This window comes from Cucurbita pepo, chromosome LG02, assembly GCF_002806865.2.
Source record: "Cucurbita pepo subsp. pepo cultivar mu-cu-16 chromosome LG02, ASM280686v2, whole genome shotgun sequence".
Taxonomy (NCBI): Eukaryota; Viridiplantae; Streptophyta; class Magnoliopsida; order Cucurbitales; family Cucurbitaceae; genus Cucurbita; species Cucurbita pepo.
Window position 1 is genome coordinate 4,962,435 of NC_036639.1, and position 21,460 is coordinate 4,983,894.

At 34.7% G+C, this 21,460-nt stretch overlaps 3 protein-coding genes across 4 annotated transcripts; 1 reads left to right on the plus strand and 2 right to left on the minus strand.

Moving 5' to 3' along the window:
• Positions 1-251: 251 nt before the first annotated feature.
• On the minus strand, positions 252-1,098 carry LOC111788910. Its single transcript, XM_023669488.1, has 2 exons — positions 767-1,098; positions 252-674 (listed from the first exon to the last, which is right to left on the minus strand). Exons 1-2 carry the CDS (start codon positions 1,048-1,050, stop codon positions 509-511), a joined length of 450 nt encoding a protein of 149 aa, XP_023525256.1. The 5' UTR covers positions 1,051-1,098; the 3' UTR covers positions 252-508.
• Positions 1,099-2,616: 1,518 nt separating this feature from the next.
• On the plus strand, positions 2,617-9,987 carry LOC111788606 (dihydrolipoyllysine-residue succinyltransferase component of 2-oxoglutarate dehydrogenase complex 1, mitochondrial). Its single transcript, XM_023669001.1, has 15 exons — positions 2,617-2,751; positions 3,088-3,149; positions 3,254-3,328; positions 3,589-3,649; positions 3,754-3,784; positions 6,433-6,503; positions 6,815-6,889; positions 6,987-7,042; positions 7,146-7,190; positions 7,273-7,530; positions 7,648-7,742; positions 8,165-8,255; positions 8,351-8,461; positions 8,903-9,097; positions 9,455-9,987. Exons 2-15 carry the CDS (start codon positions 3,099-3,101, stop codon positions 9,644-9,646), a joined length of 1,407 nt encoding a protein of 468 aa, XP_023524769.1. The 5' UTR covers positions 2,617-2,751; positions 3,088-3,098; the 3' UTR covers positions 9,647-9,987.
• A 1,242-nt stretch (positions 9,988-11,229) lies between these two features.
• On the minus strand, positions 11,230-20,449 carry LOC111785978 (imidazole glycerol phosphate synthase hisHF, chloroplastic-like). 2 transcript variants are annotated; one of them, XM_023666343.1, is made up of 20 exons: positions 20,356-20,449; positions 20,124-20,315; positions 19,961-20,043; positions 19,519-19,613; positions 19,264-19,367; positions 18,708-18,877; positions 18,479-18,593; positions 18,124-18,179; positions 17,994-18,032; positions 17,640-17,738; positions 16,442-16,504; positions 16,266-16,328; positions 16,076-16,158; positions 15,836-15,944; positions 15,697-15,750; positions 14,967-15,054; positions 14,674-14,711; positions 13,968-14,073; positions 12,730-12,896; positions 11,230-11,604 (listed from the first exon to the last, which is right to left on the minus strand). In XM_023666343.1, the coding sequence occupies exons 2-20, from the start codon at positions 20,302-20,304 to the stop codon at positions 11,545-11,547; spliced, it is 1,773 nt and encodes a 590-aa protein (XP_023522111.1). In that variant the 5' UTR covers positions 20,305-20,315; positions 20,356-20,449; the 3' UTR covers positions 11,230-11,544. The 2 variants fall into 2 exon arrangements, with proteins under 2 accessions (XP_023522111.1, XP_023522104.1); XM_023666336.1 differs by having other exon boundaries at positions 20,124-20,449.
• Positions 20,450-21,460: the final 1,011 nt, after the last annotated feature.

Sequence of the window (21,460 nt, forward strand, 5' to 3'; positions counted from 1 at the left end):
CCACCAGCTTTTGTCTTTGTTTGTTTTCGAACCACGTCATATTGCTCTAATATCATTTATAACGACCTTACCTAAAATTCATATCAGTATTCCAAATTCTAGTTAAAATCCTTGACATGAATCGATGTTCAAAGTTTTAGAGCCTTGAGTCTTGTGATCTTCAAAACGTTTTTAGTCATTGAAGATAGATTTTATGTGCACAAGTGGATGATTTTTTTATTTTTTTTTAACATTGTTCGGTGATAAACGAATAATCTAAAACTCCATTCATTACCAGATTCCATTTCTCACAAGTGATCTTACAATATTTTCAAACAAACAACAAGAATTTCCTTTTTGAATCAAATGGCAAAAGAAAATCACAGAGAATCCGATTCCAAATCTCTATTCTAAGCAACTCAATCCTGAATTCACCTTCACCACACAAAAGCACCGAAAAAAAGCAAAGAAAATTGCAATTTCTGTACAGAACACGAAAAAAGTTCAATGGCTTTACCTTCAATTTTCGCTATCTCTTGTTACCGCCAAAGCCTTGTTTCTTCCTCCTTTCACTGGCGCCTTTTTCTTCGTCTTCCATCAATGCTTTCCCCTCGCTCTCATCGGTACTGTACGATTTCATAATGAACTCCGGCACAATGAAATTCGCTATAAAATACACGATCAGAAGCACGCCGCTACACAGATTGCCAAAAGAAAACAGAAATTGAGGAGATTAATCTCAGATTGGCTCGATTTTCGAATCTAAAAGAATGAGAAAGTAGCGCACCTTGTCTGGAGGAGGACCGATACGTCGCCGGACTGCGACGGAGGAATAGTACTGTTTGCGAGAACTAGAGAGTTTGGAATTGCGTTGGCTGTTAGTGAAGCGAATCGGTTGCTTTGTGGAGAAATGTACATCCGTGGCTGAGATTGTGAGTTGTTCTGCTGCCGTTGCCGGCGATTTGGCTTGAGATGTGATCGGAGAATAGGTAACTCAATGGCGGAGGTAATGCAATTCATCGGGAAAACGGATTTTACCGGCGGAGGAAGGTAGAGACTCTGCCAAGCCATTTTGGGGTTTCTATTCGCGGTGTACGTTTGGATAACTTTTATGCGAAATTTAAATAAAAAAAAAAAAAAAAATCATTTTTAGTAATTTGACTATTTTGACCTCACAAGTTGTGGTAACAAATTTTAAATTGATTTTAGATTGACTCTCGTTCTCATTTTCTATCATTGTTTGGTGCTCGTCCTTGTGTCACTAATCGGCTATCGTCGTTAGATCCCATATCGGTTAGATAAGAGAATGAAATGTTCCTTATAAAAGTGTGGAAACATCTTCATAACAGACACGTTTTAACACTGTGAGGCTTACAACGATACGTATCGAACGGAAGCCGACAATATCTGTTAGCAGTGGATTTGGACGGTTACAAATGCTCGGTGTACTTGGGTTATTACAGTCGTTGTCTCAAAGTCCTTTGTATGATGCTCGAATAAGTAAGAAGCCAAATTTGAAACGAATAGATCAAATGAATAGTCAACCCATTACTTTAACTAGGAATGCAAAAGACCCGACCTGGTTTTCGTTCCCAGTTTATAGATTAGTTGATACTGATCGACTGTCGTTGTCTCAATGTCCTATGTATGACGCTCCAATAAGGAGCCAAATTTGAAACATATCGATCCACTAAATGGTCAAACCATTACTTATAATCAAGAATGCATAAAACTTTGGGGTTTCGTTCCCAGTTTATAAATTTAGTTGTCAGATAATAACGTCGAAGTGAGCAAAACTTTCCGTTCCTAAATTTAATTTTTTATTTATTTTCTTAGGTCCGAATCAAGACTTGAATTTGCCTAATCCATGGGGCACGACTCTGGCTATCTCATGGTGTAAATCGAACTCCCATTAAATTAGGGTTGACTAAAGAAGCTTGCCTCATCTGTAAGTTGACCAAAGCTTGACACGAGCAAAAGGATTTGACCTAGACGAGGTGGGCTAGTAAATCATGATGAAAAACAGCTTGGCTACGTCGAAATTTTGTTGGGACACGTGCGCCCACGAAAAATCTCAAAACGTTAATTGATGACTTACTTCAAGCTCGGATCAAAACAACCAAACGTTCAAATTAATGCTCTCACATTTATCATATTAAAAACAAAATGGCTAAATTCCACGTGGAAAATTACAAAGTTAGGTGGGTAATGATTTTCTTTCCATATTATATTCGGCTAAAAATTCTCGTTGTAATTTATTATTTCCTAAATTATTAAAAGTTTTAAAATTCAAAATAGGACAATAAAACGAGGGGCAAATAGGTCAAACCACACAAAATCTAATGGGATCCAATGAAATTGCCCTTTTAGAAATATAAAAATAAAATTAGCTAAATTACTATTTTGGTCATCGAAAAATTTATTTATTTTATTAGTTATAATTATTATTTAACCATATTAAATTTAGACATTGAAAAAAATATAAGTGGGAGTGTGAAAATAATATTTTAATATACAGAGCTCTCACACCTATTCTGACTTTCTACTATCTTCCAATGAAAACAAGACACGTGTCCGGTTTCACTTGAACTGGCCCACACCCTGTGCGAGCCTCGAGCCTTCCAATTTTCCATATCATGGCGTAAAGGAAACAAATCGAAACGTGTTCGACATTCCTTTTCCTCCCTACTCCGTCTTCCTCCCCTCGCTGTTTCTCTTCGAAACCCTTTTTTTTATTGATCTCCGGGAGTACCTCCAGTCTCTGTCGTTCCGGTAAGTGCTTTCGATCGATTTGTTCTTGTTCTTGTTTGTATTTGTTTAGTTCTCGTTTGGCGGCTGAGAAATTTGTCTCTCTGTTTTGTTTGAGTTATTAGGAAATCGGTTTCTGTGATCTTGTTTTGATTTTAGGTTATTTTTATTTTTGTTTTTGTTTTGTTTTTGCGTTTTTCCTTTTGGTTTGTTTCGATGTGCGCATTTGATTTAGGAGTTCGTTTCTGTTTTGTCTCTGGATGTATTCTCATCGACTTAATCGGGAAAGAAAGCACTTTTGTGGATTTTCATACTGTGACTTGATTGGTGCTTCGATTTTCGTTTTACTTGCTTGATCAGGAGCTGAGAAAATGAGTTTTGGAGTCGTAAGACGACGGATTGCGTCTGGTGGCTCTAATCTGGTGAGTTTCAGTGCATTCTATCCATTTTCTCAAGGTCTACGTGATGCGTATAGGATTTGTATCGGTATGCACAGTTATCTGATTCAGTAGTGCTTTCATTTCAGTTTTCTGTGCAATATTTGCGGGCAATTCGACCTTCCGTTTCTGCAGGAAGAGTTCGCACCGTTGCTGAGAAAGAGGTAGTTACGTTTTCTGATGTCTTTGTCTCCTTGTGCGCTTTGTCTGGAGGTGGTTGTTAATGTTGATAGATAGGATATGTTTTGACAAGGCACGAACGGCCTGTTGTACGCAAGAAGTATTTGCTATGTATCTCTTCAATCTTCCTAAAACAAACCTCTCTGTGAAATGAAATGAAATTTAACGGGGATGTTTTTTGGAATTTTTTCATGCAATGAATTATTCATGTATCTTACATGCCTTATTTTCTTTACACATTTAGATTTTGCTCCAATGTAGAAGCTTTGGACATGTCAGAAACTTTTCTCACCTACTTTCACCTGGTAATTTTGATTTACAACTTCTCTACGTACTTGCTTAAGCTCCTACCTCATGCAACTGGTTCAAATATATGATTTCGTTTGATTGATTGATGCCCGTGTTGTAGGTGGTCCTGTTAGCAGTCCACTATCTCTAAGGTCAGTTACCATTATCGCTTTATACCTTGAGATTATCAGATTGAACTGATCAAATTATCTCATCCAATAGAAGGATATAATTGCAAAATTTCCATTTTCTTAATAACATCCAAACAACAAAATTTTAGTACATTCATTTCAAATGTATTTTATTCCAAAGTAAATTGAGAATTCAAAATCATTTCTAGTTTTTAATACCATGTCATTTGAAATCCTTCATATTCTTTGTTGATTCCAACTGAATGGTAAATTCATGAACTTATTTTTGTTGTTATATCCTAATCCATTTTTTTAAAAAGATAGATTGTTACTATTTTGTAATTGTTGTTTGATGCCCCACTAAACTGTTTTTTCTACCATGAATCATTAGGTTTAAATCTTATTTTTGCCTTTGAATGACTACACTTATTTTATTTTAGTCCTTGTACTTTCACCATTTTATTTCTATCCTTACTTTACATGAAAAACGTTGTTAGTCTTTATTGTTGATTTTTTGTTTTGCATTTGATAGAAATCTTGGGACATCTATCTCCAAACATAGACCCAACATATGTGGTACTTTACATGAAAAACATTGTTAGTCTTTATTGTTTTTGTTTTGCATTTAAAACACAAGTATATGTAATGTCACATAAACTTTTTTTGATAAATACAATATAGAATTAATGAGGGGTGAGCACCTCTCTCGAAGAAGTGAGGTGCCCTCATTAAAACACAATTTGTCTTGTGTTTCAGTCCAAGTGCACACTCTTTAGTGTATTATGAATCTCTCATTCGTATTTTATTCTTAATATTTTTAGGTTATCTTTTTGTTTGTCCCCAATTTCTCACAAAAATTCCATATGATTAAAATCTTTATTATTTTATTATTCTCATATCAATACTATGTTTTCCAATGTATAAAAAGAGGGAGAAGACCCCTAATTATGAAGTGAGAAAGGAAACAATTTTTCTCCATGTTGGACCAAGTAATTGTGATGAAATAAATAAAAAAAACCAAGGATGTCATTGATGATTTCTCTAGTATATTTTTCTGATCGAGAAACCAAGCTTCTGTAGGGAAGCATGGTGGATACAAAAGGGCTAGCATAAAATAAGCCTACGAAACAACCCAAAGAGAAGCTAACCTGACAAATCAAGAAAAGGTTCAAATAAGAAAGAATAAGCCCTAACGAGCAATTACGAATGTCTTTAAAGATAAATAAAGATGTTGAAGGTTTAAAGTAAAAATGTTGAAGGTTTCCCCATTATACAAGGGGCTATGAAAACCGATTTCTAATAAAGAGGAAGTGGCCAAGGACTAAATAACAGAAGACACGGCACAATCGCCAAGAGGATGGGTTATGAGGGCAAGAAAACACAAGATAAAGGAATTTATCACCCACGCAATTCTCCCAAAATAAGTACTTTCTAAGGATTGTTTGGAGGCTTTTACTTGAGGCCAGTTATGAATTTAGCATCAGACTGGTTAATAGTAATAAAACCTGCTTTTGGACTGTTGGCTGGCCGAGCGACCACTGATGAAGAGGCTTCTTGCCTTTTTGGCTGGTCTAACCTCACAGGAGAATTTAGTTCGAGGTTTGAGAGGGGTAAACCGAGTCCTGACACAGAGGAATTATGAATTTGGACTTGGCGCTCTGGAGTGGCTGAATGGATTTTGTATTATGAGAGGAAATAAAACAGAATGGATACTTTGGGAGCATCAATTGAATTCTTTCGGAAGTTACTATTCTCAGGGCTAAAGGGTACCAAACCCTTGTTACATAAAAACTCAGCTCTAGTAATTTGGAAATGCAAATGGCCAAAAGAGAATTTCTTTTTGTCAGTTTGTCAGAGGAGCTTGATGCAATTTTGAAACTTCAAAGAATTGATTATGTTGTATACAAATCTTTTTGACAATGTTTTTTTCCAAGCTATATCTTGGTGTAGACTGTCATTGCAAATTTGGAAGGTCTTTTGTAAACACCATGGATTATACATCCCTTTTGTAAATTTAAATCATCAATGCAATTCTCTTATATAAAAAAAGAAAAGATTACCTTGTTGCCTAGTTTGGCACCCGCTTGTAACAAAAGCAGTTAGAATCCAATGCCAGGTGCTATTCTTCTGTTCTTATGGAAGGCAGTGTTGGAAGCCCATCCTCTATTTCAATCTATTGGGTTTTTGGTCTCCCAATAGTAACGATGAATTTTATTATCGTTCTGGATTGGATTTGAGATTTTCAAGGCTATTGCAAACCCTTTATTTAATCTTTTTTATGTGCATTGTGAGATTCCAATTCAACCTGAAACTTGACTTCCACAAATGGAAGAAAAAACATATAACAAAGAGTTCCCACTTGAACTTATAATATTTATTTAGTTTAACATGAGCCATTTGTCATTAGCCTATTTGAGCTCTACTTGTAAAGACTATATTTTGAGTGAGGAATTGGTCATTTGATTGATAAATAAATCTTTTGTTACTTGTTATAACAACCACTACAATGTGCTTTTCTAATTGAAAACTTGGTTTCAGCGGAATGCCAAGCAAGTATAAATTTTCTTTTCAATAGGGCTCCTTGTAATCACGATATTTTTTAAGAGAAATTTTCTTTAATTCTTTTGCTATTGTCCCCTTTGGTTTTTAAATTTTAATATGGTGATCAGGGTAACTTTTGTGAGTATGCTGCAAAGACCTATGATGCAAATGAATGGCCGGAAATTCTCTTCAGATAATGGTGCGATATCACTGTCTTTTCTTAATGGTTTTTGTTTGTGTTTTGTCTTGAACATTTCTTGTGCTTTAGTTGCCTTTGTATAAAATTTTGTGGTTAGCTAACGCTGTTTGTCATGCTAGGAACATTAGGACTCTTATAGCTAACACTAATAGGAGAGCCCTTTTGTAATTTCCTTTGGTTTCCTACTGTGGCTTTTCACATCATCAATAAAAAGTTTAGTTCACATAAGAAGAGGCCCACTTTAGTAGTCTAAGTGCCACATTTCTTTTTTTCTTTTTGTAATTAACCTATTGTCATGTTTGGCAATAAAGGGGATCTACTTGACGTTGTTGTCCCTCCATTGGCCGAGTCTATTACTGATGGAACGCTGGCAAAATTCCTGAAGAGTATGTTCTTTGGTTATTAAGTATATTGCTTATTGCTACATAATACACTGGTTTTCTGGTGATTTATTAAGAAGCCATTCTTATATGTTGAGTACAGATCCGGGTGATAGGGTGGAATTGGATGAAGCAATTGCTCAAATTGAAACAGATAAGGTGTTTTTTAGTTTTATATTGGAAAATTGATTTTCTTTCCCCTTCTCCCTCTGAAAATGATTTGACGTTTCATTTAAATCCTTTGCTGCTAATTTTCTATCAGGTTACAATTGATGTCACTAGTCCAGGAGCTGGTATTATCCAGAAGGTGACTATTTCTGGACTTCTACTATTTAATTTCTTTCTATGCGTCTTGTAACTTGATGGGTAATTAATATAAATGTTCGCAGTTTGTTGCCAAGGAAGGAGATACCGTGGAACCAGGTACCAAGGTTGCTGTTATTTCAAAATCTGGTGAAGGTGTAACGCATGTTGCTCCTTCTGAGAAAGCACCAGAGCAAGCTGCATCTCCGGCTGCTCCAGCTGAAAAAGTAGAAAAGCCTAAAGTTGAAACACCTACTAGCGTGAAGCCTAAGGCACCATCTCCACCACCTCCTAAACGCTCGGCTACTGAACCCCAACTTCCTCCCAAGGATAGGGAAAGAAGAGTAAGGACCATAATTTAAATTCTGCATGGCCTTCGTATTCACTTTCTATATATTTTTCGTTGTATGTTTATGATCTTATCCTTATGACTTTACTCCTTGGGATTGTCATGTCTTTAGGTTCCAATGACAAGGCTTCGAAAGAGGGTTGCTACACGATTGAAAGATTCTCAGAATACATTTGCTATGTTGACCACCTTCAATGAAGTTGACATGTAAGCTTACACCAATCGTATTATCGGTCTTTGCACATGTTTTTTTGCATTGGTTTTCCTCTGCCCATGCCGAAACTACCATGCAGCCCCATATTTACCTTGCTTGGCTTTCCGGTTACTTCCTTAAACATTGTTAGTTTCAACCTTTTTGATCCATCATGTCATGCATATCTAGTGATTTCTTTCTTTTCTTTAAAAAAAGGATTACTTACTTTATATAATCCTCCCATTTCCAACATGTAAATCCAATTTAGACTGTAGCTATCTTTGGGCATTTTAAGTATATGTTGGGGGTTTGCAGCTCCCTATTGGATGCATTTTTTAGTACGAAATCTTATTAGTTGGCTTTATTTTCACATCTTCATGCATTTATGTTAGCTCTTTGCTGCTTCATGTTTAGCTTATGAACTGCTTTTATGTAGGACAAATTTGATGAAGCTTCGTTCTGATTACAAGGATGCTTTTGTTGAGAAGCACGGAGTCAAGTTGGGTCTTATGTCTGGATTTATTAAAGTATGTACTCTGTTAACTTTGTGGATATGTTAATTCCAGATGTGAACGAGGTTATGATTGTTTTGCCAATTCATTTTCTTCTTTTCATGCTTCAGGCTGCTGTCAGTGGGCTTCAGAATCAACCTATTATTAATGCTGTGATTGATGGGGATGATATAATATACAGAGACTATGTAGACATTAGCATAGCCGTTGGCACTCCTAAGGTCTGTTCAAGTTTTCCATGCCTTGGTAGTTTTCTTTTTGTTGTAAAGGAACCTAATGGTGAACTGCAAACGGATAACAGAAAAGGGACTATGATTCCTCCTAGTTTCTCAATAGATTCCTTACATTATTTTAGACCTCCCTTGGCGTTGCTCTTAAACCCAAGAGAGGCCTAAAATTTGTGGGGGCACTTGCTCCTGTTAGTTGACTCATCTTTTATAAAGGTCCATCACATCTGAAGTTTTAAAGGGGCCATCTTCTAGGATTTCTGGTCTCTGAAGTATGACATCAAAATCCGCATTGAATTTAGCGGTCATGATATCAATATAATTGGCACTGACCAGAATCCATTCAAAGAACTAAAGTTTCTGCTCAGGATGTAGATCATGAATCATGAAGAGATATAAAGTTGCTACATTATGTTTCATCATTTTTTCATGCAGGGTCTTGTTGTGCCAGTAATTCGAAATGCTGATAAGATGAATTTTGCTGACATAGAGAAGGAGATAAACACCCTTGCAAAGAAGGCAAATGACGGTACCATATCAATTGACGAGATGGCTGGAGGTTCCTTCACCGTATCCAACGGTGGTGTTTATGGAAGCCTTTTGAGTACCCCGATTATTAATCCTCCTCAGGTTTGTGCTCATAGTCATGAATCCTCCCCCCGCCCTAAAATATCATGCACATTTTTAGTCTCAAATAACCATGTCATGCAGTTACTTTCTCAATGATATCACCTTACTCCCAATGGAACTTTTGAACAAAGAAATTCATGGATACTTACGAAAATATGGCTCATTAAATCAGTTATAGTTTGCTACTCGGATAATCATTGTAATTCTAGAGCTAATACGAGCAACCAACCCCGACTTCGCATCCTTGAAAATTAAATATATTATATATTATCTTATCCATGATTTGCCTTCCTTTTTTTAGATGTTTGTTTCGTACGTTTGTTGATAAAAATCTGCAAATCTGAAATTTCTTGGCAGTCTGCAATCTTGGGAATGCACTCAATTGTCCCCCGTCCGGTTGTGGTTGGAGGCAACGTTGTGTCAAGGCCAATGATGTACATTGCTCTAACATATGACCATAGACTCATTGATGGGAGAGAGGCGGTGTTCTTTTTGCGCCGCATCAAAGATGTCGTGGAAGACCCACGGAGACTTCTCCTTGACATTTAAAGTCTTTGAAAACCAAAGCTGTTATGAAGATATCATCAGCGTGGAGTGTTTCCATAAGAGGGTAAAACTCCAAAACCTTCACAAACCATTTGAGAAATAAATACTCGTTTTCCTCAGATTTTTTTAAGTTTTGTAGAATTTTCCCATACTTGTTGTGCTCCCATAAGTAATTGCGGCTTGTCTCATAATTGATACTGAATGAGGATCTTGTTGGAAAGCATGTTTTTTAAGCGATTTTCCATGAATTTGTGCTGTGGGAACTGCCACGCCCATGCTGTTGAATTATTATTGTTATTATTTTTTATAATGAAGTCATCTATATGGGATTCATTGCCCAACCTGGAAATGTTTCAAGTTCNTTTTTTTTTTTTTTTTTGTTGTGTGTTAATCTGTAAGCACTTCTATTGACAAGTTTTACAGGGACGGTTTCCTTTCCTCGTGCGAATACAGCTTCTGTGTTCGAAACTCAGCTCGGCGAGGCTGCAATGTATTAGTTCGAACTTTTGAGTTCTTGGTTAGTATTGCTTTATTTCTTTCATTGTTGAAGTTCAGTCAGTAGGTTTCAATAATTACATTTACAATGGAGGTATACTTACAACTGATGGGAATTTCATGTTCATCCCGCTCAAAACAAAAGAGTTGAGGTTTAAGCATTTGAAAAATGAGAACTTAAAGATTAGTTAATAACTCGGGACAACGGCCCGAGAAATATCGATTTCAAAAGCTTGCATGATTCAAGAATCACTGTTATAAAGAAAAGTATGTAATATACATGTCATGTATTGCTACATGGAACGTGGAATGTTCGAAAGTAATCCGGAATCCAATTTAAATGTTGGATTAGGTTTGAGTTCAATCTGTCAATTTATATTCTTATACTATTGGTCGATCATTGTATCAATTTAAAGGTCGTTTAAAGGCTAAACCTTTTTAATTGAATCAATTTTGATCTTTTGTTAGGAATTTGTAACTATTTTTACTTAAATTTATTGTAAATCAAAAATTGATCTTTTGTTAGGAATTTGTAACTATTTTTACTTAAATTTATTGTAAATCAATACAAATTATCATAGTACATTCTCCACGGAGAAAATAGTGTGAAAATTATATATTAATGTTCCTCAAACAAAAGTTTAAATTGATTCGCTCGGATTGGAGTTTTAGATCCTGGAAATCTCTTTTCTTAATACCCCTATTCTCCTTTCATCCGGAGCTGCCGTAACTTGGGCTCATCATGTTATACTCGCGGGAAAGGAAAAACGAGCAGTTTACGCTTTAGTAGTTACTGTTTCACTGGCTCTAGTATTCACATGCTTTCAAAGAATGAAATATTATCAAGTACGCTTCACTATTTCAGATAGTATTTATGGTAAAACAAGTACAACATTTTGTACATATATTTGTATATATCTATATATATAAGTCTACATTCAATGCAAGGATTTTACATCACAACATTTATTTCCATCGTTACAGTAAGTTACATGGGAAGATTAAAGACAATTTAATACGTTTGGAATAGAAATAATTATGAGGAAAAATGACGTTCAATTACTCGGTTTGAATTGGCATTATGGCAGATATCGTCAAACTAAATATTATTTATCTGAAATTAATAAGAACAATCAATACGAAGTCAATGCAATCCTGATACGAAGTCAATGCAATCCTGTGGTCTTCTTTTCTCTCCTAATTGAAGTAAAGGGGTTTTTTTTTTGTCTCATTCAATTATTCAATAAATTAGAAACTTAGAGGTCAGCATAAATTAAATCAGCATCAGATGACAGCAAAATCAGAGGGTATTAAATACCACACAAAGGTTGTAGTATTCCAACTTGCCTTTTGGCAATCCTCAAAATTGATGCCTCTCCTGCGACACAGGCCGACCTTTGATGTCATTACATTCTGACCTCTATGCCTTCCTTTAATAAATGCCCTTTTACGGACTGAATAGCCACCTGTCATCCACACCACTAGATGCTTAGAGGGACAACAAACCTTGCTTTTTCCCTCTCTTTTTCTAATAATCAAGTAGAAAAAGTGAAAGATTACACGACAATACAGAACACAAAAGCCCACTAAAAGGAAGCCAAATTTGTGAAAGAACACACGAGAATACAAAAACAGAACCCCACAAAAAAGAAGCCAAATTTCAAGAAGTTTCTATCAAGTAAAATATGATTTAGCGGATACTTACAAAAGACTTAAAAACAGAGGTCCAAATATCAACCGACCAACCATTGCCACCAGAACTATCCCAACTCCTGAAGATATAATATCTTTCTAGCTCGAAAGATCTCACAAAATAAGTCAAACTCCCGACTTTTCATAAAAAGCTCCCTTTCCCATGGAAGGGAACAAACCATTGGAAGATTGCCCATATAACTGGTAACCGTAAGAATATGTCCTGAGACAGATTTTCAGGTACAACCGGCTAACGGTGAAAATTAAGTTTATAAACACTACTTTTACCTACAAATTTTTTTGTTTGGTTAATTATTAGTTTCAAAATTCAAGCTAAATTTAAAAACGAAAAAAAGAAAAAAAAGAAGAAGAAGAGTAGTTTTTAAAAACTTATTTTCTGATTTTCGAATTTGACCAAAAATACAAATGTTTTCTTAACCATAATGAAAACCATTGGAAAAAAAAAATAGTGCGAAAACAAAACACAGTTTTAAAAACCCAAAAATAAAAATCAAATGGTTATCAAATGGAGAAGGTTAATCACAATCTTATGATAATACAGCTAGGCTGACTGATTTTAGACTAGTTAAGAATTCGGGGTGTGAGCTATGATTTTCCTAGACCTACGGTGCATCAAATCTAAGAAGTTAGTATTAATGATGTCAGACTTAATAGAATTAAATGTCATATAGCTCTCCGTCTTACACACACTGTTAAATGAGCATATAGGTGACAGTTAATCACATGCTCTCGGAAAATCAGGGGCAATGAACGTTTCAAACTTGATTAAATCAAACGACAGTTTTATTCTAAATAAATCGTCAATCGAGGCTAAACTATGGTACCAGATCATTTGGTGTTTGTATGCACAGCTAAGATAAAGGGATCTCAGGGAATACCTCCTTGCGATGGAAAATGCCAGCAGCTAAGGCAGCAGATGCATTTGTCTTGTTAAACACCTCTGAGAAATGGTCAGAACACCCAGCACCGCTGCTGGCAATAACAGGGATGCTCACAGAATCCGATATCAGCTTTACTAGATCTAAATCAAATCCTTTTCCTTGACCTGAGAAAAATTAGTTAGAAACAAAATTAGATTGTAATAGTATTTAAGAAGACAGATTATCCTCCATACAAGAGCAAGAAGTAAAAGCATGCATGTTTTCTCAAACAATTATTTACATGTTTCTCAAATAATTGGGAGTTGGGAGGTTCTTTCTAAGAATATTGAAATTCCCCAATCGTATTGCTCTTCCCATAGTCAACCTCAAAGCATTGGGGCAGTCTACGACTATTTGAGTCGATTAAGGAATCAAGCTTCTAAATAGGCTTCTCTTTCAATCATGGAAGGCTAGACAATCTCAGTCAAGATGGAAAATTGAATTTATGAGGCTTCAGATAAATTCTCAAACAGGCCCCCTCCTCACCATCATACCTCATCAAGGATTCCCCATTAATCGAGGGTATTTGAAAGTCCATAGTTTCCAGTTCAAATGAGGAAATGTCTTAGCAGGTGGACCCCGTTGAAGATTGTTGAAAGTCCCACATTGGCTAATTTAGGGAATAATCATGGGTTTATAAGTAAGGAATACATCTCCATTGGTATCACATTTTGGAGAAGCCCAAAGCAAAGCCACAAGAGCTTATGCTCAAAGTGCACAATATCATATCATTTTGGAGAATCGTGACCCCATCCCCCAAGAGAAAATTAACACCATTGACAGAGTTCAAAGAAGTCATTTGACCTTTACCTCAATCCTTGCAGGTTATGTGAACAAGGATGTTGAAAAGCATGGAACTGCTTATATTCATTGCTAGTTTGTTAGTAATCAGTGGTGGGTCTCTGCGGACAGCAGTGGGGCTAAGCCTCAATCTTCAAAGAGACTACGTAAGAGAGAGAGCTATAGAGGGAGAGACATGGGAGCTTATGCATTTGCTAATTTCTTACGGCCAGTTCATACATCCTAGTTATGCAATAATGACCGAGTGGTAAGTCTTTTGCAACCTTTGTAGTTCTTGTAATATGTAGTAGGAGGTTTCTCATTGAAAGAAAACAAAAAGGAAAAAGCGAAGATGATATTTATGTTTGGAAGAGAGTGATTATTGAATGTTGATTGCATGGAACTGTCATCCTTACCATCACAATCTATGCAATTTAGCAGTATTTCTCCAGCTCCAAGCTCCTCAACTGCTTTTGCAAGCTCATAAGCTCCAATAGGTCGACCTTCTCGACCTCCATTCACCTAGCGAACAAAAAAAAAAAAAAAATGGTTTAAAGAAATTTTTTGAAGGTGGAAGCACTGAGCAACAAACTCCAAATTCTAGATTTCTCAACAAAAGATACGAGCCCAAACAATTTGAATTTAAAAAAAAAAAAAAAAAAAAAAAAAAANAAAAAAAAAAAAAAAAAAAAAAAAAAAAAAAAAAAAAAGAACTATCAAAAAAGGAAAAAAAGAATTATATTTAAAAAACGACATTCTTTTAGTCTCTAAGTCTCCCCCCACGTTGAAATTAAAAGTAAATTTTATTTCTACCTTTTATGACTCTCCATCCCTTATTTTCTGACAATTTTCTAAAAACCAAATCTTTCCCTCACCTTGCTTTTAATATAAGTTCTCTTTAAGAGAAATTTGGGGAAGATAAAAGAAATAATAAATAAATAAAAACCAACTGGGAGTTTTCTAATCTCAGTTTCAACTGAAGCAAAAGTGTGTCGTAGTAACTCAAACTCTCAATTTTGTTCATGAAAAACTAGGAGTATATTATTGGCAGCTTGTTGAAAAGAAATTTGCATTCAGAATATTTCAATGCGAAGTAAATGTGAGAGTAAAAATAGTACTTACTGTACACTGATACCATGCATATTCTTCTCCATTAGGACCTGAAATCAACATAAATTCACCTTTATAAATTCAATCCAAGCTCAAACAGATTCTCTCAAACGTATAACCATATCAGTAAACTTGGTCTATCAATAAACACTGCTTAATAGTTCCCATTGTCATGCATTTCACAAATTCATCAAGAGAGAAATAAAACATTGCAAGGGCAGGATTCACCATCATTGTACACCTCTAAGCTACAACAGGGGCTAGAGAGGTTTTGTGGAGACAATGGAAATGAAATATCCATTTACCTGGGTTAGTAACTCGAATGACTTTGAACTCCACATCATCAGGACTTTTAAGGTACACTCTTCGAGGATCAATACTTACCACGACAGCCTGAAATGTAGATTTTGGACAAACTCACTGAGATTGCTATTATTCAGGCTATCGAGAACAAAGAGTAAACGTCTATGTACACTAAATTAATAAATTGTTTGGTATTGTACAAGCCTCTTCAGTGAGTGAAACAGTTAATCACAAACAGGAACAAATTATAGATGTGGTTAACTAGACATGACAGAGTTTAAGAAAAAGGAGAGGAGAAATGTCAGGTAATTTGTTAAATGCTTCCATTACCGGAAGCCTGAAGAATAAGGCCGTCATCCAAACAGGTAAAGCAAAAATGCAAATTACACAGTTTGGACAGACAGCACCAAATTGAAGTTAACGAACTGATAATAATTCTATACTGTCGGATGAAAGATAGTCATACAAAACTGTAGTGTATCTTGCTATCTGATAAATTTTTCTTGCTTTTCATTTTAAAACTAATTTCTTGCATAGTAACCCAGCTATAAGTGACCACAATCTAATTACCAAAAATGGAGAAAAAAAATGTTATTTAGAAAATGCAGGTAACAAGAAAAAGCAGACACTGCAGTACCAACAAGTCCTTTGGAAGCTGGACCTTATATTTCAATACCAGGATTAAATACATGAATGATGAGAATGATAGCCGGCGCTATTGATATTACTCACCTGATTTCCATAAACAGTAGAAATCTGTTCCAAGCTGCTCTTTCCAGTCTTTACCTGATAGCAGATATTCAAGAACCATATAAGTGAAACGACCATGCACACAAGTAAACTCAAAACAGATTATTGATATAACACTTACACCAGTTCTTAAATATTCCTCAGCAGCATAAACTGCATCACTTCCGATAGATATTTTATCAGCTCCAGATCTGAAATATTCTGAAGCAACTTCCAAGCTAGAATAGTGTCTGACAAGGATATGTATAACAAACCGTTCGTGAAGTAGATCGAAGCAGCATAACTGCGTAACCTACTACCCGTAAAGTTGATCAAAGTATTAAAAAACAATAAGTGCGCTTAGTTAATATAAAGAGCACACCTGCCATTTGCATCCGTAAAATCTCTAATTCCGCCACCAACAGTCAATGGTACAAAAACATTTTCTGATGTGTATCTCAGCACCTATGATGAGTACCATGGAGGATAGAGTTTAGAAAAAGAAATAGAACAAAAATTACTTATCGGGCAACAATATAGTGGAACATTATTGCAAATACAATCTAACTAACCTGCAACATTGGCAAGTCGCCAAGAGGGAAGTCACGGAAACCAGTTATATTCAAAAAACTGACCTACAATTTGACATCATAAGAACCAAGCAGATTAAAAACCGAATAGTATCATTTTGAAAATAATAATTACCTGGAGGATGACAGTTTTTTAGATAAAATGTGGTGGAGCATACCTCGTCAGCTCCATCCTTGTAGTATTGTCCAGCAAGCTCAACCGGTTTGCCAAGGTTCCTCACCTAAACATAAAATTATAGCGTCATTTCCATAAAATGAAGCATCTTCCTTCCTAGCAAATTGAAAGACCATGGGAACTCTACCCTAATCAGTCCCTCAAAATAAAAAAAGCTGGCATTTTAGCCACTGGTATTAAAATAAACTGCCAAACAGCATTGTGTAAAATAAACAAGTTGTGAATTAAGGTCCTATATTTATATATTTATAACTAACTAAATTTTCCAGGACATGGTTACATAATTGATAAATCCAGTACAAAGAAAAGTTATTGCAAATTGTAGACAGCCAGATTTTTAGCTGGTATTAGGATTTTCTTTGAATCTCTTTTTGAAAATAGAAACGCAAGAATCTCGGCATTCAATTGGCACATGGTCCTCCCAGAAGATCCACACCTTCTCCTTTCATTGACTCTTCCACAAGGACGAAGAAGACTTTGTGGGAGAATGTTATTAGAACTTATTGCTGGAACATTTGGCAAGAAAGAAACAGAAGAATCTTTCAAGAAAGGGAATCATCCTGCTTTAGATTTTTGTAGGCTATAGTTAATACAGTTGTGACTTGGTGTAAATGCTCCCTCCCTTCCATCACTATAGCTTTGCTACCCTCCTAACCAATTGGAGAGGTCTTTTGAGACTATCCTTTTGGGTTTCCCCCATCTTTTGTAACTTCATACTATGAATGAAATGATTTCTTATCCCAAAAAAAACCAATAGATATTTTTCAAGGAAAACAAAGCATAAAAGGATCCTCAAAAGGGAGGGAAAAAAACTCTCCAAGAGCCATGACCTGTAATATAACAAAACCTACTACAATTAACCCTACCTTTTACCCAAAAAAATAGTAACTAAAGTCAGATGTATTCGAGGCCTAGAGTTATCTGCGTGAACTGCGAATGCATCACACCTCAAAAGACCCTCTTTCCATCTTTAAAGACTACAACTATACCAATATATACTGCCTTCCTATAACTGAAAATACTAAATGCACCTCTAGCTGGGAAAATTGTTTAAAAGCTTTTATATAGAAAATGTTTTCACAATTGAGCATCCAAACTAACTTACACATGCCCCAACCACTTACTAATCTTATTTGACAACTGTATCAAAATGTTTAATGTGGCATGAAAAACTAGTATACCTCATTCTCTTCTGATTGCTCCCTTACGTCATATTGGTCCCCTTTGGTAACAACAAGATCCCCTTGATCATTTGTCCGCACATCAAGACAAGCAATTACCTAAGAGAATTAAAAAGATTTGGTGACAATCTCCCCTAGCACATTTACAGAGGACAATTTTTTTTTTTTTAACAAGAATATGTACAGAGGACGGAAGGATGGACATAAATACCCCAAAGTGGGATAAGAAAAATGATGAGCTTTTTGAAAGGCTTATTACCCTCTGAGGGCTCTGACTTGTGGGGTAAGAATATATAAGTGAAAAACGTAAATTAAAATGAAGGTGTTATATTGTTAGAGTTGAGTGATTATTACCCTTTTTGCAAGCCTTGATGCCTTCCCCTCAGTAGGTTTCTGTCTTAAATGAACATTTAAATTGTTAGTTAACCTAAAAAAAACGAGATGTAGATAACATGTTTACGTCCAAGAATGAAAATTAACATACCTTGGTCAAAGTTGACTTTGGAAGCAAGAATCTTCTGAGGACAGACAGGCCTACATCTGATAATTATACATATGTGCCACTAATCATCAAAAAGTACGCAACCATACGGAAATTGTCTAACAAAGAGTTATAACAGGCCAAGGAGAAAACTAGATCGGATTAAATCAATCATGAAAGACTGTAACAATGAAGTAGTTTACGCCACTAATCTAAAGCAGTAAAACTCAACTAAGACATCAAGTTTTTTCTTTTTCCACTTGTTTTGTATTTAAATTTAGAGGAAGAAACTTATCATCCATTTTCTTTTTTCTTTTTTAAAAAAAGTTACAACGAGAACAAGCAAATTATATTTTACCTCCACTCTTTTCTGGGTGGAATTGAACTGCATGGACATTTCCCCTTCTAACTGAGGCTATAAACCTGTCACCATAGCTGCAAGTAGAAGAGATCCACTCCTTGTTCTTGTCAGACTAAAATATGAGAAAAGAATGAGGACACCCGTATACAAAATGTTGAGAGAGAAGGAAAGTGTTCATCAAAGATCATGTGGAAAAAGAATTATATCAAACTAGACATTATCTTACTGGCATAGCACGGTAAGAGTGAACAAAGTAGACATGACGATTACAAATATCATCCAAGATCTCAGAGTCATCTGAGATTTCCAAAGCATTCCACCCAATATGGGGTACACTAAAACCATTGGAAGAGTCGAAACGCCCAACCACACCCGGTATTAAGCCAAGTCCTTTTACTGAAACACATAACAAGTGTAATTCAATCTTATCATAGAAAAAGCGATTTCAAAATAATCATTTAATTCAACCTCAAGAAAAGACCCTTCAAGCAAGTGATTTTCATGTGTTTCTTCGGTAGAATGCCCTCATTGTTGGGTTATGGGAATTTGTGAAGGAGAAGAATTAAAGGACATTTAATATGCAAAGAGAATTTGAATTCCTTGACTTAATATTTTTGTTACTTTAAATTGGTGCATCCTCTCAAAAGAATTCTAAACTTATTCCTCCCTTCTTATTTATGCCTTGGCCATGTCTTCTTTGTAACCTCTTATCCTCTTCAACGAAATGTTTACAGTCTCCATTCAAACAAAACATAAAACAAATGCAAAGATCAGTTTCAAACCTGGTCCATTCTCGTCACTTGATTCGAAGAGTAATTGAAGCCCAAGACAAATGCCTAAAAATGGGCGATCATTCTCAATATAAGTACAGAGTGCTTCAGCCATTCTGCAAAACATCATACGTACTCCAAACCATAAATACTGTTTACGTCTTTAAATTTGCACCATTCAACCCATTCTGGATAGTTTATTTCAGTACTAAAAAGTTTATAGCACGTGTGTGTTAAAATTAAAAGAGGCTAAAAATAAATAGTTACCCTTTATTGTTTAGCACATCCATGGCTGGAGCAAATGCCCCAACTCCAGGAAATATTAGGCGTTTTGCATTCAGAATGTCCTCTGGAGTTTGCACCTAAAAATCAGCTTTCATATATCAAGTTGTTGCTAGATGGTTTCAACAAGAAAATCATCATAAAAAATGGCATGAGGCACACTAAATACTCATTGACTAAACTAGCAATAACAACACTGGAATTCAAAGTAAAGGAATCGGTACAAGATTTTCAACAGATCATAAATCTTGATCAAATGCCAAAAAGCATTCCGATAACAAAAACTATTTTAATCAAATTCGAAGTACAAACTGCTGCAAGTTCAATCATTAGCTGTCTCATTATCCTATTAATTTCTCTATTACAGCGCAAAATCCATACAAGGCCAAACAGAAAGAGACAGAAAGAGATAGAAAGAGAATCTCACATCTTTAATGTCGAAGCCAAGGTAACGAATTGCATTCCTCACACTACGAACATTACCAGCACCGTAATCCAGCAAAGTCACGACTATAATAACAAGAACGAGAAAATTAGAAGGAGAGCATTGAAACGAGCAACAAATTCATTGGCACAGAGAGAGAAAGTACCTGAGTCACCCGAAAATGAGGCACGAACCGCAAACTTACCGGTGGACTTAACTTTGAGATGACAAGTTTTGTAACGATTATTGCGAAGAAAAACGAGAGAGCTGGTATGAAACGACGACGGAAATGATCGAATTACAGTTCGAGAAGAAGAAACAGCGATAGAGAATGGCGGTGCTTCCATTAAAATCAGTGGAACTACACTGCCGGCAGGAACTGTACCCGTGAAGTCTGGACGACGGAGATTTCGAGCTTTGATTGAATTGGCAATGGCAGGAAGAAGAGAGCACCGGTGTGGCGGCGTTCGACTGAAATGGCCAACTAACCTCCGTGGGTTTTAATTTTAATTTTAATTTTTTTTAATTATTATTATTTTAGCGTTTGGAAAGATGCTTGGTCAATGTGTTGTAAATAAAATACTACAAAATACTGACGTGGAATTGGAAGAATATTTTATTAAAAAGGTTATAAAACTTAATTAATAAAAATATTCTTCAACATTTAATAATACCTTCAAAAAAAAATTTAAAAATTAAACATATCTTAAATTTTCAAAAATAAAAATAAAAATATGTTTATATTTTATTAAAAAATAAATAATTTTCAATTTACAAAAATCAAAAAATATTTTTTTATCGTTAGTATCACTTTTAAAAAATACTTATAAACTTTAAAAAAATAATATTAAAAAATTTGGATTAATCTTAAAGTATCCATAGACATAGACGTTTTCATTTACAGGTAAAAAAAAATTATTTATTTATTATTATTATTATTATTATTATTATTATTTTGTAAAAGTAAAGAGTATAGTGATACTTCAAAAACTTTTTTAAAATGTATTTTTTTTAATTTTAAAAAAAAAAAAGTAAAATATAAAAATATTATTAAAACTTTTTAAAATGTAAGAATATTTTTAAAATTTTAAAACAAAATACTAACCATTTTTAATATTATTGAAATTTCAAATTTCAATAATGGATTTTTTTATTTTTTAGTTAATTATAAATATTTTGCGAGTAATTTATAATTATTTGACATTTGTTTTATTTAAAATCTAAATAAAATTGTTATTATTATAAAATCTTAACAAAATATCAAAAAAAAATTATGATCCAATTTATTTTTAAAAGTAAATAGAGAATACGAAAATTAAAAAAAAATCATATATGGATAATTCTAGAACGAAATCATAATAAAAGTCCAAATTTTTAATTAATAAAAACAAATTTTTTATTATTTAAGTCTTTACAAATTTTATATTTAATATAATTATGTATAATTCATAAAAATATATATATATATAGACAACACTTTGAAATTTCCTTAATAAAATATGC

Coding starts and splice junctions, on each gene's coding strand:
- LOC111788910 (XM_023669488.1), bottom strand. CDS start 1,050: ATGGCTTGGCAGAGTCTCTACCTTCCTCCGCCGGTAAAATCCGTTTTC. Junction 675..766: donor TCGGTCCTCCTCCAGACAAG/GTGCGCTACTTT, acceptor CAATCTGTGTAG/CGGCGTGCTTCTGATCGTGT.
- LOC111788606 (XM_023669001.1), top strand. CDS start 3,099: ATGAGTTTTGGAGTCGTAAGACGACGGATTGCGTCTGGTGGCTCTAAT. Junction 6,504..6,814: donor GAAATTCTCTTCAGATAATG/GTGCGATATCAC, acceptor TTGGCAATAAAG/GGGATCTACTTGACGTTGTT. Junction 7,531..7,647: donor CCAAGGATAGGGAAAGAAGA/GTAAGGACCATA, acceptor TCATGTCTTTAG/GTTCCAATGACAAGGCTTCG.
- LOC111785978 (XM_023666343.1), bottom strand. CDS start 20,304: ATGGAAGCACCGCCATTCTCTATCGCTGTTTCTTCTTCTCGAACTGTA. Junction 19,614..19,960: donor TTGGCTTCGACATTAAAGAT/GTGAGATTCTCT, acceptor GCTGATTTTTAG/GTGCAAACTCCAGAGGACAT. Junction 15,751..15,835: donor AGGAATATTTAAGAACTGGT/GTAAGTGTTATA, acceptor ATCTGCTATCAG/GTAAAGACTGGAAAGAGCAG.